At 41.7% G+C, this 17,236-nt stretch overlaps 3 protein-coding genes across 4 annotated transcripts; 1 reads left to right on the plus strand and 2 right to left on the minus strand.

The window, feature by feature from the left end:
* Positions 1-951: 951 nt before the first annotated feature.
* Positions 952-3,291, minus strand: pigh (phosphatidylinositol glycan anchor biosynthesis, class H). 2 transcript variants are annotated; one of them, XR_016118440.1, is made up of 4 exons: positions 2,849-3,291; positions 2,275-2,484; positions 2,110-2,210; positions 952-2,037 (listed from the first exon to the last, which is right to left on the minus strand). XR_016118440.1 is itself a non-coding variant. In XM_089021885.1 (4 exons), exons 1-4 carry the CDS (start codon positions 3,023-3,025, stop codon positions 1,966-1,968), a joined length of 543 nt encoding a protein of 180 aa, XP_088878011.1. In that variant the 5' UTR covers positions 3,026-3,290; the 3' UTR covers positions 952-1,965. The 2 variants fall into 2 exon arrangements, 1 of the variants encoding a protein (XP_088878011.1); XM_089021885.1 differs by having other exon boundaries at positions 2,110-2,193; positions 2,849-3,290.
* Positions 3,292-3,651: 360 nt separating this feature from the next.
* zfyve1 (zinc finger, FYVE domain containing 1) lies at positions 3,652-12,261 on the plus strand. The gene is made up of 12 exons (XM_089022093.1): positions 3,652-4,971; positions 5,040-5,283; positions 5,383-5,643; positions 5,713-5,927; positions 6,002-6,108; positions 6,264-6,372; positions 7,503-7,600; positions 7,748-7,865; positions 7,941-8,111; positions 9,521-9,701; positions 9,779-9,892; positions 10,099-12,261. Exons 1-12 carry the CDS (start codon positions 4,483-4,485, stop codon positions 10,332-10,334), a joined length of 2,343 nt encoding a protein of 780 aa, XP_088878219.1. The 5' UTR covers positions 3,652-4,482; the 3' UTR covers positions 10,335-12,261.
* Positions 12,262-12,404: 143 nt separating this feature from the next.
* Positions 12,405-16,990, minus strand: wdr21 (WD repeat domain 21). The gene is made up of 14 exons (XM_089022094.1): positions 16,876-16,990; positions 16,598-16,729; positions 16,451-16,533; positions 16,197-16,354; positions 16,045-16,127; positions 15,661-15,742; positions 15,443-15,589; positions 15,183-15,232; positions 15,021-15,100; positions 14,828-14,920; positions 13,960-14,057; positions 13,187-13,351; positions 13,004-13,118; positions 12,405-12,715 (listed from the first exon to the last, which is right to left on the minus strand). Exons 2-14 carry the CDS (start codon positions 16,708-16,710, stop codon positions 12,501-12,503), a joined length of 1,482 nt encoding a protein of 493 aa, XP_088878220.1. The 5' UTR covers positions 16,711-16,729; positions 16,876-16,990; the 3' UTR covers positions 12,405-12,500.
* Positions 16,991-17,236: the final 246 nt, after the last annotated feature.

Raw genomic sequence — 17,236 nt, forward strand, 5'->3', positions numbered from 1 at the left:
TCCTGGCTGTTTTTCCGTATCTTGTCTATGTCTTTTAATGAAGTGAAGCAATGGGTGAATGTTCTTTGTGACAATTGCTACATAAATAAAACTTACTTCCAAAATGTAATATACTCTTCAAGCAGTCTTCTCTTCAAATTCCTGAAGAAAAACAGCACAAAGAAAGAACAATAAAAGACATAGCCATAATAGAAAATATGTAATCCATGTCATGTTTGAGCCAAATAGGACTTAACGGTATTGAATTTACCACATGAATACATCAAGATAGTTGAAATTGAGAATGACAAACCGTATTTAAAAAAAACACGTTTTACCTTCAGGAGTTTAAACACTGTCATCTGTGACCATTTTGTAGGCGTGTGTTAATTTGGGGTCCCTACAGGTGTTAGAGGTGGCACCACCCGACTCAGCGGGGAGCCAAACAACCCCTGTCTCGCTTCTCGCACTGAAATTTCACACGTCCACAGAGCGCTGGTCAATGCTGATCCACGTTCAGGATGACGTTCAGGTGGGAATTGCGACTTAATAACAAATCAAGTTGAGAAAAGTGTTGTAAAGTAGAAAGTGCAAGTAATCAGGGTCTAAATGAATAATTAACAGTATACCGCTCCACCCAGAGAAATACATGACATGAGCAATTATTTACGTTTCGGGTTGCCGCCTTTAAATGAGAGCCTGAGGCCCACCAGTTCCCGGCTGTTTCGCACCTCCAAGGGGTGCACCATAACATTGTCAGGGGGCCGCTGTTGATGAGGCTGAAACATCTTAGGCCGTTAAAAGTCACACCCTGTCGATTGTTTTGTCAGCTTTTGGCGCACCAGGTTAAAACAGGGGGTCCGACTTAAGGGGATCCAGGTGGCCAGGGCGTGAAGAAGAGGGAGGTATGGAAAACAAGGTAAGGGTGAATACTGTGGTAAAAACAAAAACAAATAAAAAACTTCAGATGGACATGATTTATCATTGTTTAATATGCACATTGTGGTTATCAGATTTCTGCATTAACAGATTTAAGATGTAATCAATACGACTTTAAACCGTCGGTGTGTACCCTGAGTAGAGTCACCTGCTGCAGATAGACAAAAACAGTACATGATAATACAATACAATACACATTGATTCATATAGCGCTTTAACAACAGTAATGACGGTAGTAAATATGGTCTAAAATTCATATAAAGTTGTATCTAAGTTAATGGATACAAAATCTGAATATTAGTACTTGGGTTTTAAAAATATAGACCTTTACTGTTTGGATTTTCGACATGAATCACATTAAAGTGTTGGAATGTATTCAAATGAATCTAACATGTAGTGCAATGATGCCCCCTACTGTGGGTATAGGTGCAATACAATTCAAACCAATTTAAGTCAACAAATGTTATTAAATTACAAGATCTTGATGCTAAAATAACAAAGCTGGTGGATTTGTATTTCAAAAGGAAACCACAAAGCACATTTTAAATAAAACAAAACCTCTACTACAGTAATAAATTAATAAGGACAATCTAATGACCTTCAATCCACTGTTAATGTCTCATCTGTTGTAGGTAATACTGTTTACCCAAATACTTTTTGGCAAAATGGCAGTGAAATATGATTTTGGATTTGATTTTGAATGCACTTTTGAGCTTTCGGGGTTATTTTATCAAAATTGAGCAGTTATCTTTAAAGATAAGAGGCACATACTGCTCTGTGAGTGAATTATGCACTTAATAATCAGGGACGAAACATATAGGCCCTGCGATTGGTTGGAAACTGGAAATTGGTTGCCCTCCCTACTGCCCTACCTACTGCCTGAAGATAGCTGTGATAGGCTCCAGAACGCCCTGTGACCATTGTAAGCATAAAGCGGATCAGAAAATGGATGGGTAAAACATCGCAAAAATGCCTATTGATGATTAAATTAGTAAACAATATATTAAAAACAATCAAGAAGGCTCTGGCCTGGTTATGTGTGAGATATCAGCAGTTTGACAAAATCTCCTGACAGCTTTTGTACACTTTAACCAAGCAGTTCAGCCTTGGCTTTGAGCTCTGGAAAACATAAAGAAATGGTCAAAATCAATTATGATCTGTGTTAATGGTCCAAAACTGATCAATTCCTACCTGAAACAATGGCACCACGCTTGACACATCACCAGAAGCTGAGGGGTTCTTCAGCAGTATGCAAAGGTAGTAGATGATTTGATGCTGTAATAAAATAAACACTACAGTTTTGTGTTGGATCGAGCATAAAATGTGACAAAATATATTGTAAACGTTTTTAAACACCATGTAAATGGCTTCATTGATGACTACATCCTTGACTTGGCTCATCTCAATGAAGGTGCTCGTCTCCCGTCCCGACGCATAGCTGGAGGATACCTGGATGCCCAAAGAGCCGATAACGACCACTGACTCGTGGTCCACCTTCACCAAGTGAATATGGAGCATCATTCCCAACAGGATGACAAGGATGGCGCCAGTGAGAACAGCTGTGTTCTACATGTGGAGAGAAGATATTCGGCGCATCAATCCTAATTTTCACACAGACATTGGTGGTGCAGTGATATACATTTATATTACAATGATCCCTGTGTATACAGAGCTTATATGTGGCAACAAAACCCATAAGTAATTGACACCTCCCCCAAAATAAGACAATATTTCCAATAGACATGGAGGGCAGTCCACAATTGTCGAGAATACGGTAGTTTAAGGATAGGGAACTCCTTTGCCACCAAGAGTTTAACACGTTCCACAAGAGACAGGAGATATGAATTCGAAGATTGTACTAATCATAATCTGAGAAATTTGTGGAGACTTTTTTTGTGATGACAATAGTTAATGTTACTTCATGACTTACATCTGTGATGAAGAACACGGCATAGGCAGCAAGCCAAACGGCGCAAGTGTATCCCATCACCTTGCCGATGGACATTTTGGGCGAGCTGATAGTAAACTCTCGGCAAAAACTGCAGTGCTTTTGACAGTCCAAATATATCGGGTTGCCATTTATATCGGTGTAGTTTTCATCTTCCATTTTCACCAAAGAAATAACACAAGTTGGGACTGAAACGAAATAGTTATGGTCAAGCTACAAATGACAATGAAGGTCACCGGGAGTAAACGAATGTTTCATTTTACAGCAACAACGGGTTAAGGCAAGCGAAAACAACTTTTAGGATTGTTAATAAAGAATGCTCATTGTTAAAATACCAGGCAGAACGACGTTGGGATATTTTTAATGACAAATAAAAGCTACTGATGTGAAAGGCTAGCCAGGTGTATGACGTTTGTTGTTTTTACCGAGACGCCCCGGCTACACCGGAACTACTATTAATATTTTAAAATTAGGTCATTATTTGTTTATTACTTTCTTCAACAAGCTGTAATAAATAATATAAACTTTTAATATTAACGTATAAAAATCTAAATTTGTTTCAAATAGACGACAAGCTACCATACAAGATAACATAAATAAAATAATATCGGTGTACGCTGGATATTGAAAGAAGCTCCCACACATGACAGCTGAAACACAAAGCATTGTGGGAATAATTCTGTAAATAAAAATTAAATAATGGTCGTGAAGAGAAAACGACACAAAAGAAGATGATTTGTAACTAACATAAAATTAATACATTTAATTATGGTAAGAATGAGGCAAACACGGTGATTGTTTGAGTTTAGCATCACTCCGGCAGTCCTACATTTCCCAGAATGCAGTGCGGCTCCTTTTGACTTCTCAACCCTGGATAAAAACAAGCTGATCAGCTGATGTAAAAGCAACACCATCTGCTCCCGGGGTCTGACACAGCAATCCAACTTTATCGCCGAGGTTAGTGCGTGGCACAGGGGCGCTATGCTACCTTGTTATTAGCCAGCGCACACTTTTGAAACAGTGTCGAGTTGGCAGTTTTCTCAAGTCGAGTCATTCTTCTCGGCTGGGACTGGTAACCGACGCGAGGTCAGCCGATTGACACGGAGGTTGTTGTTTTCCGACAGTATTACCGCTAATTATTATTAATGCAATATTACCTGACTGTACAAATAACAATAGCCTCAGAAGACGTCGTTTAGCAACTTAGCATAAACCCTTCTAGTTATTAACAAGGGAAAAAAAGATGAAGTTTTTGGTCAACACCTAAACACGCATTTATCGATATATTTGACTACTTTTTGGAACTGTTGTTTTGATGGTGTTCACATTACACACAGTGGGATTTGTTGTTATCCAAGCTATTTGTTGCATCATTGCAAGGTTGCTTGAGTAATCATTTCTGTTAGCCTCTTGACCGAGAGAGCACCCAAAGAAAAGATTAAAGCAAATATCAATGGAAAAAAACACAACATCTTGATTCGATGCTATGGAAAGAGTGCATGAAACCCGGACAGAAGTAATTGTGGTGCTGATATAAATCATTCGAGCCATTTCCTCGGTTTTTGGAAGTGTGCCAAGGTGTGCAGATAGTATAGTGTAGACCCCCATTATCAACAATGACTAGTCAAAGTCCCGCAGAAGATAAAACCATGAACACACCACTCGTCTGCCAAGAGAGTTACGCCTGCGGTGGGTCGGATGAGGCCTCCTTCGAATGCGATGAGTGTAGCAGCCTTCAATGCTCCCGCTGCGAGATGGAGCTCCACCGTCAGGAACGTATGAGGAACCACGACCGACTTCGCATTTCCCCGGGCCACGTCCCCTTCTGCGACTCGTGTAAAGGGGACGGTGGCGGCTCGGTGACGGCCGGGCGGGTCCGAGCGGCCGTCCGCTGCCAAGGATGCAAAATAAACCTCTGCTTGGACTGCCAGAAACGCACCCATAGCAGTGGGAACAAAAAGAAGCACCCTCTCACCCATTACCCCCAGTCCAAAAGTGCCCATGAGAATAGCGTGAGCTCTGGCCAGTCTGAGCTGGACATCTTGAAAGAGCAGCTGGACAAAGTGTGCAGCTTCTTGTTGGTGGATGAAAAAGAGGAAATGCAGGTGAGCTCTTCAACATTCCTCTCTTGATGGATACAGAGGGAGGGATTCATCTTCTGAGCTTTTTCCAGGTGAAGAACGAGGAAGAATTTGTAAACAGACTAGGATGCGACGCCGACGAGCTACTCAAGGTGGTCTCCATTTTTGGCAACACCGGCGAGGGGAAGTCGCACACGCTCAACCACACCTTCTTTCTCGGAAGGGAAGTATTCACAACATCTCCGACGCAGGAGTCTTGCACTGTGGGAGTGTGGGCTGCCATGGACCCGCTTCACCACGTGGTTGTTATTGACACAGAAGGACTTCTCGGAGCTGGTAAGATGGTGACGTTGAAAGCCATTTTCTTCTCCACTCGTGCAAAGGAGTGTAGACCAAGTTTTTTTTTTTTTGCCCCGGGGCCGGGGGGGAACTCAGGGCCTAGTCAAGGTCAACGAACCCGCCTGCTCCTTAAAGTCTTGGCCATCTCTGATCTCGTCATCTATCGGACACGCGCTGACCGTCTCCGTGACGACCTTTTCAAATTCCTGGGCGACGCCTCGGAGGCCTACTTGAAGCATTTTGCCCGTGAGTTGAAGGTGACCACCACCCGCTGCGGCTTAGATGTTCCGCTGTCCACTCTGGGACCTGCTGTCATCATCTTCCACGAGACCGTGCACACCAAATTGTTAGGATCAGGTAGCGTACCAAAAAGAAGACCCAAAACCAAAAACGCATTCCGTTGATGTTCCATTTTGCCATCTCCAGACAAGCCATCCGAATCGGCAGACCGCCTCATTCAGGAACGCTTCAGGAAACTAGCTGTGTTCCCCGACGCCTTCAGCTCCATCCAGTATGGCGGGACTCGTACCTTCAACCCACCTACTGACTTCGTTGGCTTGCAACGCAGCCTGGAGCGGCAACTGGACAACAACGCCACACGCTCGCCCCGTTCTGCCGGAGTCATCTACAAAGCATTGCAGGTCGGTAGTTAGCTTCGCCGATGGGCGATGTTAGCCACAGGGAGTCGATTTTGATGACTATTGGATCTCTTCAGGCGCTGAGCGAGCGTTTTAGCGGCGAAAGTCCCGATGAACACATCGCCAGTAACTCCTTCTTCCCTGATGAGTATTTCACCTGCTCCTGCATCTGCCTGAGTTGTGGGTATGTGCAAATATACATATTCAGTTGGTATCTGAGCCATTTGCGCAACTTTGGAACTCCACTGCGCATATTACTACATGTTCTGCGCCATGTTTCTTTTTTTTTTTTTTTTTTTTTTCATTCCAAATGATTTTATTATAAATGTTCATTTTTAGGTCGGGCTGTAAAAGAAGCATGAACCACCTGAACGAAGGAGCAGAACACGAAGCCAAGCATCAATGCCGTTACTCGGCGCAATACGACAACCGCATCTACACGTGCAAGGTCCATCTTTTAACTCATTCACTGCCATTCACGAATTTATTCGGGTATTTAAAATATGATGTAGAGCACATGTGTCAAAGTCAAGGCCCGGGGGCCAAATCTGGCCCGCCACATCATTTTATTCGACCCGCGAAAGCAAATCAAATTGCATGATGCTTGTTAAAGTCCGAACCAAATTGTCCCATGTAAACCACAAAAACAGTTTACGTCAAACTTGAAAGCTAGTTATTCATTATTTTGTTGTGCGCTATGTATATAATATGTGGAGATAATGAAACATTTATATGATTTCCCAAAATTCACAACGACCCTCCAAGGGAAACCGTAACTACGGTGTGGCCCGCGACAAATATGAGTTTGACACCACTGATGGAGAGCGCCATTCCTGAATTAGTTCGGGTTTTGTTTTTTCTTGCTTTGGTGCCGATAAAGTGCTGGACAGACCTCTGGCAATGTTTTTTACCTTCCACAAGAGGGCAGCATTTCCATTTTTTTCCATGTAAGCTCTTCAGCTGTTCAAGCGCTATATAAACCAATGTCGGGATTGCATTGTATTTTGGACAACCACCCTCATTTTAAGCTCATATAAACCCAGACCCACATAATTTAGGAAATAGCCTTGTTTTCCTGATCAGAGAATATAGTACAGGTAACATCCGACTTACGATCTGGTTTCGTTCCGACCAAACGGTCATAAGTCGAAGTGGCTGTAAGTTGAAATCCATTCAAAATGTTGAATACTCCTCCCCTCTGGTGCCATCACACGGTCGATTGCTGTGCGAGAATGAGATGCTGGCTGGCTGGCCAAAATTGTCAAACACGTTGGCGGCCTGCGAGAGCATTGCAGTGCCAGGCGTAGAATTGAATTTTTTAAAAATAGGGTCTGGAGGTCATGGTCGTAAGTACGGGTGGTCGTAAGTCAAGCTGGTCGTACGTCGGATGTTACCTGTATAAGGTTTCTTACGCTGCATTGAATGTTTATGTAGTCCGAAAACTCAATATTCTCTGGGTCCTGCAATTCGAGTGACAATGACAAAAACCCTAGCACTGGAGTAGACACATTTTAGCACATCGTCTGGCAGTGAATGAGTTAATGAAGACGCAAGCGACTACGTTTTAAAACTTTCCAGGCCTGCTACGAAGGAGGGAAAGAAGTGATCGTGGTTCCCAAGACGACGGCCTCATCCGACTCGCCATGGTTTGGCTTGGCCGTCTACGCCTGGTCCGGGTGAGTCACAATTTGATGGGTTGGGTGTCACTGAAAGTGATTTTATACCGACAACGTTCCAAACCAAACAAATATCAAGTCAGTGCCAGTACCTTGCATAAGAATATTTTCAAAGGCCAATACTCACTGCGATATTTTCCTTTTTAGATACGTCATCGAGTGTCCCAACTGTGGAGTGATTTATCGAAGCAGGCAGTACTGGTATGGAAACCAAGATCCGGTGGAAACGGTTGTCAGAACCGAGATCCAGCACATCTGGCCTGGGGTGAAGCCATCGTGTTAGCATATGTTGTTTGCTAGCTGAATGTTTGCAATACTGAGCAGATCGTCCTCATTTCAGTCGGACGGCTTCCTGAAAGATAATCACAACGCCGCCCAGAGGCTGCTGGATGGAGTCAAGTACATCTCCCAGTCGGTATCGGAGCTTAGCGTCAAACCGGCCAAGGCGGTCACCTCTTGGCTCACTGACCAGATCGCTCCCACCTACTGGACGCCCAATTCTCTCATCCTGGTGCGTACAGTGAATAATGCATACCTGGCAACCCGAGGCGGTTGGCATTTTTACAAATAATGGCGTCTGCCCATATAAAATGGAGACTAATTTTCCTTTTTATATAGCGTACGTAAAATGAACCAAAAATAACTGTATCTGTATATGGCCTGGTTCAACCTTTCACTGTTTGTCAATTACGCAAGAAAGAATCACAGTTCACAGGAACGTAAGCTTGAGTCAAATTACAGTCTCTAATTAACAATAATTTAATAAATGAAATTTAAAAACGGATTTATTTATTTTTTTGTAAGTTGAATCTGTATTATTTTTAATATGAAAATGAACGTTTCAATTCAAAAAGCCTTGTGTAATTTCTACCCGTGGCCAATTGCTATCGCAACATCCTTTTATTAAGTCTGAAGATTCAACGTGTAAATATAAGGGAGAAAAAAAAGTAAAATTAAAATAAAGAAAGTGGTCAACAGCGACACGTTTCCCATATTTTTTATTTATAATCGTGAACTATCTTTGTGGTTTCATGTATTAGCTATCTAGCTGGCTAGATAGCCATCTATTAGCTTTGTAGCTATCTAGCTAGCTACTTAGCTAGCTATCTAGCTTGTCCTGTGACTGTAAAGTGACCTTGAGAGTTTTGAAATACACTTATAAATGAAATGTATTATTATTATTAGTATTAAAAAAAGTCAAATGATAAAGTTGACTTACCAATGGAATCTTCACGTCAGGAAATATTTCTTTTGTTAATTCTGAGAAGTGATCAGCAACATTTGAAGGCAGGTTGTGTTCACAGAATCCGATGACTTGTTCATTGATAGGCTTGTCGCTTTTCACCCTAATTGCAACGCGAGATTCTCATCATCTAATGGATACAGACCAATTCAGTGCATTGTCTCTTTGTGTAATAGTGACAAAATCAAAACGAGAAAAAATATAATGAATGGAAAATGTACATATTTTGTATGTACGGCGTACAAATTTAAAAATCAGTGCTCACTTGTACAAATTAGTGTACAACTTGACAGGTATGATAATACATTGTTTTGATGAAAAGATTTCTTCAGCCGTCATCTGTACTTCTTTGAAGGTGTCAGGCGTTTCGCTTCTCATCTAAGAGGCTTCGTCAGCGAACTAAATTTTTGCTGGTAGGCCTGGCCCTATATATATATATATATATATCCCGACCAGCAAAATTTTAGTTCGATGACGAAGCCTCTTGGATGAGAAATGAAACATCCAAAACCTTCAAAGAAATACAGATGACTGCTGAAGAAACCTTTTCATCAATGGACCACTCCTGTACGACTGAGAGCTTACACAGACGTAATGCATTGTTTTATTCATTTATTTTCTTGGTGCATGGTGCTCGCCCTTTTGTTCCCCTCTAACTATGTTTTCTTATTTTGAAGAAATGCCATAAATGTGCAACGGACTTCCAAACCAACGACACCAAGCACCACTGCCGAGCCTGCGGCGAGGGCTTCTGCGATGCCTGCTCCTCTAAAGCCCGCCCGGTTCCCGAGAGAGGCTGGGGGCTGGACCCAGTTCGAGTTTGCGACGGGTGCTTCCAAAACCGAGGAATACCCACCGGTATGCAAATTTCTCATCCTTTTTTTTTTCCACCGGGATGTATGGGAAGATGGCTGATACGTAAGTGTCTGCTTTAGAGCTCCTGGATGCGGCGTTAGAGGAGGAAGGCGGGACCTTGATCGCAAGGAAGGTCGGAGAAGCTGTTCAGAATACACTTGGCGCCGTCGTCGGCGCCATCGATATACCGCTCGGTGAGTAAATAAAAAAAATGGACTACCAAGAAACTGATCCAAGTTGGTTTTGATGGTTCCTATGACAGCATAATCTGAAATAGTAATAAAGATGGCGCCTTATCAGTACTTTTATATTCGACACGAGATTTTCAGCAAACGTTTTGCGAAAAAACACTGCGCATAAATCCAAGACCCCTTCTATACTAAACCGTCATGTCCGCCAGGTATGATGAAGGAAGCCGCACGTCCCGCCTATTGGGTCCCCGACCAGGATATCCAAGCCTGCTGCGGCTGCCAGAGAGATTTTTCAACCTCTCGCCTCTCCATCCACCACTGCCGCGCCTGCGGTCAGGGCGTATGCAAAGACTGCTCGCAGGAGAGGCGTGCTGTGCCCTCCCGAGGTTGGGATCACCCGGTGAGGGTCTGCAGCGTATGCAGCCAGAAGTCTGGGGAACTCTAGCAGGATTTCAAAAACCCACGTGGACCCATTTTTTTTAATCTCCATCCAGTTCTTCCAGTTGGGTTTTGAATGACAATTTCTGTTTTTAACTGTGGTCAGTTGATGAAACTTGAATATCGTGAAGGGAACTTGAGGGAACAGGAAGTGTGATCGTTACATATTATTGAGCAAAAGCCATGTTAGATATGCTGTTATGAGGATAACCTAACATATCTCTGGTTCTTTATCGTCCTTTCCATCCGTCCATTTTCTGCACGCTGATCCTCACTATTTGATTTTTTTTACTCTATACTGTAGATCAGAGGTATCAAGGTCATTTTTTGCCGCGGGCCACATTGTAGTTATGGTTTCCTCTCGAGGGCCGTTATGAATTTGGGGAACCCATTAGAATGTTTAAATCCCTTCAAATATTACATATAGACCACACAGCAAATTAATGAATAACTCGTTTTCAAATCTGAAGTCAAGAATAATGACTTTTATTGTGGTTGACATCCAAAAATATGAAATTTTGGCTCAGATTTTAGCAATCATCATGGAATTTAACAAGTTTGATTTGCTATCACGGGCCGAAAAAAATGATATGGAGGGCCGGATTTGGCCCGCAGGCCTTGACTTTGACACCTGTGCTGTAGATCTATCCCCCCCCCAAAAAAAAATCTATCTAATCCACGCTAACACCACCATAAGCCTTTAGTAGCTAATTTTAAAAAGGCAGACATCAATCAAAAAGCCTTAATTGTGACAAATCAAAATTAACTCATTCACTGCCAGACGTGCAAAAATGTGTACACTGCAGTGCCAGTGTTTTTGTCATTGTCGCTCAAATTCCAGGACCCACAGAATAGAGTTTTAGGAATACATAATTCCTAAATTATATGGGTCTGGAGTTACATGTGCTTGAAATGAGGGTGGCTGTCCAAAATACAATACAATACATATTGGTTTATATAGCCCTTTAACAACAGCTGAAGCTGGAACAAAGCGCTAACATGGGAAAAAATGGAAATGCTGCCCCCTTGTGGAAAATAAAGAAAACATTGCCAGAGGGCATGGCCAGCGCTTTATCTGCATTCAAGCATGGGAAAAAAAAATGAACAAATTCGGCGCTCTGTCTAATTTTCCATTCCTAAATAAATTCGTGAATGGCGGTGAATGAGTTTAAAACACAAAACGTAGACATTCATAACACCTTTTTGCTGACACCGTTGGATGAACTGCTTCACAAGATGGCATTGTTGGAAAAATCCTCCCATTCTAGAGTGACATCACACATGAAATGACTTAATTTGTCCGACTGGAATGAACAGTGCTGTGACGGAGCAACCTACCTATTCACTTGACTTGGTGCTATGTGATTTTATTTGATTTTTTTAACTCTCAAGAGAATCTTCAGTGGGACCGATTTTATCCACATGACATCATCCTGACCATTTTTTTTTTCTAAATGGTAGATAGACTTGCTTCAATTACAGTAAAGTCTCGTTATATCGATATTCAAGGGAGTCCGAAAAAATATCGATATAACCGGGACTATCGATATATCCGACCCTGTTTGCATGTAATTTTCTCCGTGCGTGCATAGAAATAGTATCGATATAACCGGGACTATCGATATATCCGATATCAATATAACGAGACTTTACTGTACATTGAGGCTGGAAATTTGTCGTACACCTCAGTACATATGCCAAGGATACATTTGAATGCGAGAATGTCATTTGCTGAATTTTCTGGAGTTTAATTTGATGGAAATGTGTGGGTATTTTTTTTTTAATTTTAAGAATGTCATACAAAGTGTTTTTAACACCAAACTAGGCAATCAAGTACTGTATATATTTTTTTTTAATGAACATAATACAAAGTTAAAGCAATGCTGCAACAAATGCACCATGCTCATGAATTAAACACCAAACCTGTCACTTTATCCATGTTTTCTCATTTTTAATATGCTCACTAAACCAGACTGGTGTAAAAATGTCCCTAATTTTTCCTTTTACAAACTACAAAAATGAAGCTCCAGGATCACTGAAAATGTAATGAATATCTTTCAGTCTTATTGCAGTGCAATTCAACAACCCTGCAAACAAAAACATCAACAAAATTGAAAACCTTTACCGTCATTGAGGAGGTGAACGTCAAGAAGTGTCCCATTCATCAAAGCACCTATGATTCGTTCTCATCCGTGTTGTAGGGGAAGTGGTAAAGGTCTTTTTTGACAGCCATAAGCAGGCCAGGAACCCCCACCGTGCGGCCACCGAGGCCAGACGAGAAGACCACGCTGGGAATGGCATCATTGGCAGCCGGGTGGGGGGACGGGATGGTCCTCAGAAGGTGGCCATCCCGCAGGCTCCAGCACCTTGTGTAGCAGTCCTGACCCACTGTGGGTAATAAAGACGATGTAATTACAACAGAATGGAAAGTAGTCAAATGCTAATATGCTATGTGTTTACAATACATGCTAATTTATATAGCGCTTTCACTGCAGCTGTAACAGAGCGCTTCACGTAATAGTCAACATAAATCAAAATAATAAACAACAGTAACATAAAAATATAGACAGTTGTGCAATCTTAACAACTTTCCCCATATTTTTTTTTTATATTTTAGTCCAAGACAAAAAAAGTGTTTGCATATCATCTTAAATACAGAGTAGTTTTGTCCCCTACCAGCTAAAAGAAGCCCCTCAGGCTCACTGACATGAATCGGGAGGTAAGCATGCTCATTGTAATGGCCCCTGTATTGCTGTACAGTCTTCCTAGCCCGGATGTCCCAGAGTTTGATCTAACAAAGAGATGAAAAAAGTTGAGAAGTTACTGTGGTCAAAGTGTGACGAACATGCGGTTCCTAACCTGGCCTGACATGTCGGCAGCAAGCAGGTAGTTTTCATCCCGCAGGATGCGCACCGATGTGATGGATGATTCTTGCTTGAAGCTCATCGCCTTGTTGCCTCTCAGCTCACGTGCGTCGAGGCTGAAAATCTCTCCTGATCGGCAGCCATTGAAAAGCAAGGGGGCCTGCGTGGGATTATTTAATAATAATAAATATCATTTACAAGCGCCTTTCAAAACTCTCAAGGTCACTTTACAGTCACGGGGATCAGTTTTTCTGTGGGTGAGCAGCGGCAGCCACACGCGCCAGCGTTCACTCGACCTGGAAGTAACTCAAATAGATACAAAACTAGCTAGCTAACTAGCTAGCTAATAGATAGCCATTACATAGCTAATAGATATTCCATGACCCACAGAATAGTGAGTTTTAGGACTACATAAAAATTTAATGCAGCCTAAGAAACCTTAGACTCTTCTTTTATCAAAAAAGAGTTAATTCCTAAATTATATGGGTCTGGAGTTATATGAGCTAGAAATGAGGGCGGCAGTCGAAAATACAATGCAATACATACATATTGGTTTCTATAGCGCTTTCACAAAGTGCTAACATGGACAAAAAGGGAAATACTGCGAAAAACATTGCCAGAGGCCATGTCCAGAGATTTATCGGCACCCAAACAAGAAAAAAACAAAACCGAACAAATTCGGGAATGGCATCTATGTCATATTTTCAATTCCTGAATAAATTGGTGGATGGCAGTCAGTGAATGAGTTGAAAAGACACATAAACTCACCCTGACACAAAACTGCTGAGCCAAAACATCACTGTTGATGTTGATAGTTTGTTTTTTGCCCGTGACGGCGTGTTGCAGGACCACTTTATGAGATAAACCTGCCAATAAACAAAAAAACATAGAGACCATTATGTCACACACACGTGTATACACATTACAGTCATACCTTGGTTTTCGACCACAATCCGTTTCAGAAACCTGTTCGAAAACCGATTTGTTCAAAAACCGAAACAGCACTTTACATTAAAATAAATATAAAAAATCTTATTCCGTTCAAAGTCTCGAAAACAACTTTTTAACAATTTCACAGCATAAACTGGATAAAAACTTAATAATAGAGCAGGTCATGTGTAAAATTCTATTAAAACAAACTGTAATGTTTTATTTTCATACATCTGTACATAAAAATCTCTCTCTCTGTCTGCCACGGGGCGTGTTGGCATCTATCCCAGATGTCTTTGGGCAGTAAGCGGGGGACATCCTGAACTTGTTGCTCACCAATCACAGGGCACACTAACTTTTCAAACCATCTTCTGCTTGCTTTAAAATCATACTATTCAGGAGATCTTAACCAAATATGTCTGCATTTTCGCAAAAATAAAACAACGACAATATTAATGCGTCGGTCACAATGAGGAAGACGTGACATATAAGGAAGTGACATATGAGGACGCGGAGGGTAGTTGAGTGATGCATTCAGGTGCACTCAATTTGTTTGAGAATCGAATTTCGGTTGTATACCGGGGCATACAAAATATGACATTTTCGGTTGAAAACCGAATGGGATGAGAACCGAGACGTTCGAAAACCGAGGTTTGACTGGACTACAAAATCTCACGGCAAAAAGATAGATACATTTTACACTCACCCGCACTAAACCACTTGTCAAACTGCGGATGTTGACACCAAGCACAGCACCAGGCAGCGGGGATCTTAAAATTGCAATGCATGCCTGGCTGATCTGTGGACACAAGGGGACACTTCATTAGGTACAACTGCACATCCAATCAATGCAAAAATAATTATAATTGTAATCCAAAAAGAAAATAAAAAGATGTAACTTGAGTCAGAATTGCTGAACAGCGAAGCGGGAAGCAAAGTGACGTAGCCGGGCCTATTCGCAACACCCACCAGGCATACTCTAAAAAATTCAGGCTTCGGTTAAGGGGTACATCAAACATAATGTACATCAAACATCATGCAAAATCATTATCAGAGGATACAACACATGAGAGTCCGGATAGCTGACCGAGGCCCAGGAGAGGGAATTCACCTGCAATATATATATAAAAGGGATTAAAAATGCAAAACGGTGCTCAATATTATGATTGTGACAACTGAAAATACCCAAATACTGTACTACACAATTATATCTATCTATCTAGTACAATTCACAACAGGCAGACACTCCAAAAAGCCAACTATTGTTGTACGTTCACTGAAAAGTCAGTTGTACGTGAAGTATTTGCTTTAATATTTTCACCTTGCAGTTGGTGACGTAAGGATTGTCACACATTTTCACAGATAGAGATCCATTCTTGCTGGTTTTGCTAAAGCTCATGCAGCCATATTTGCAGCCCCCGTGGGACATGTCGCTGACGGTGAACACTTGCTCACACTTGGAATCAGCCTGTGAGAGAATAACAATGAAATCCAGTTGTTGTTTTTTTTCCGGGGAAGGTTCTTTGCTTAGGTACTGACCACGATAGTCCGGATGTCGTCTGTGCTCTGGTGGTTTAGCTTGTGACGTCTCATGGCGCTGATCCTACACTCGTGAACCCGTCTGAAAGTGTATTTTTGCCAGTGAATTGCAGATGAAACAAACGACAACTTTGGCAATGGAGGTCTTGCATCATGTTATAGCTATAAATTACAACACAAAATCTGTTTGGGAAAAGTTTTTAAAGATCAAACGTAAAAAACACAAAGTGGTATCTCCCACAGCAGATATGCTAGACAAAAGCAACTGTGCTTGTAGGTACCTACTGACGTCTATTGTAATATTTATTTCTTCTGTCTGTCACTATATGTCAATGGTATAGACTAGATAGCCGATCTGAAAATAACTATATCCACCAACAGTACCTGCAATAGGACACCTCAGATTGTAGCCCAATGTGTCGATTCTGTAGAAGCAAGGTAGCATTGAGCCCTGATCTCGGTGCTTTCTAGAACCAAAATAACATATTTTAGATTGCTGGAAACACTCCATTAAAACATAATGTAAGTTGGAATACTTTTGTGTCCTTGACATCCTCAGCAAGCATCTGAGATCTCGCTTTCTCACGTTCCTTGTCCTTCAGCTGCTCTCGGGTCAGAGGGTTGCAGTTGTTGTGACCCGGTAACAAGCGGAAGTATCGGTTCTTCTCCGGGTCAAAGTAGAAACCTGGCAGCTCTGATGACGAAAAAAGGATCTCGTTTTTTATTTGTAGTGTGTGTCAAAGTTAAGTCAGAGATCAATTTTACTTGTGGGGACAAAGTTGGTACTGACCTGGCGCAGCGTTGCTGTCTGAAGAAGAGCTGGCTTGGTTGTCAGATCTTCCAGAAGAAGGCCCTGCATCACCAGATCTAGTCCTTTCGACACATAAATTGCACGCCATTTTAAGAATTGAAATTACGGCATATAAAACTGGCTCACCTGTCGACACGTGATGGTCTCCACTGTCTGGCCCGGTATCGTCCACGGTGCCGAGTGAAACCTTGCTGTTCTCTTCGATCTCGTTGGCCAGCTTTCCAGTTCCACTTTTTCATCTTGGCACTTAAGTGCACCCTGAACGGATATTACATTGGTTTGTTTTTGTTTTCACTCCATCGACGACGTGTTCCAACGTGGAGCTCGCCAAAGTTTGCATTTGTCGTGATACCGCGGCTGATTTAGCGGAAAAGTCTGAAATTCAAGTGTTGAGTTTCGTTTACCTGTTAGTAAGTTGCGCAATGTGGCCAAGAATTTGGACGTTTTAGTAGTTTTAAATCATTTCCAAGCATGGAACTCTAGTTTTTCCGTGAGTGAACTTCCGCCTTTGGTCCCGCCTCAGACCAATTCTCATTGGTTGAGAGTTAATAACGGCGGATGATGTTGGAGCTGCTGTTGGCTGTTTGTTTGTATGAACAATACGATCAATGCTTATTTATTTTTTATCATATATGATCATTGTTTTATTTATTAAATTGGCACGTTTCGAATACATTGTATTGTTTGGGTTAAATAGTGGCTGGTCACCATTTGTTGATTATAATTCGAGTAAAGAATTGTAAACTGTCATTTGTTTCCTTTGGT

This window comes from Hippocampus bargibanti, linkage group LG19, assembly GCF_051943395.1.
Source record: "Hippocampus bargibanti isolate YZ-2025 linkage group LG19, ASM5194339v1, whole genome shotgun sequence".
In the NCBI taxonomy this organism is placed as follows: Eukaryota; Metazoa; Chordata; class Actinopteri; order Syngnathiformes; family Syngnathidae; genus Hippocampus; species Hippocampus bargibanti.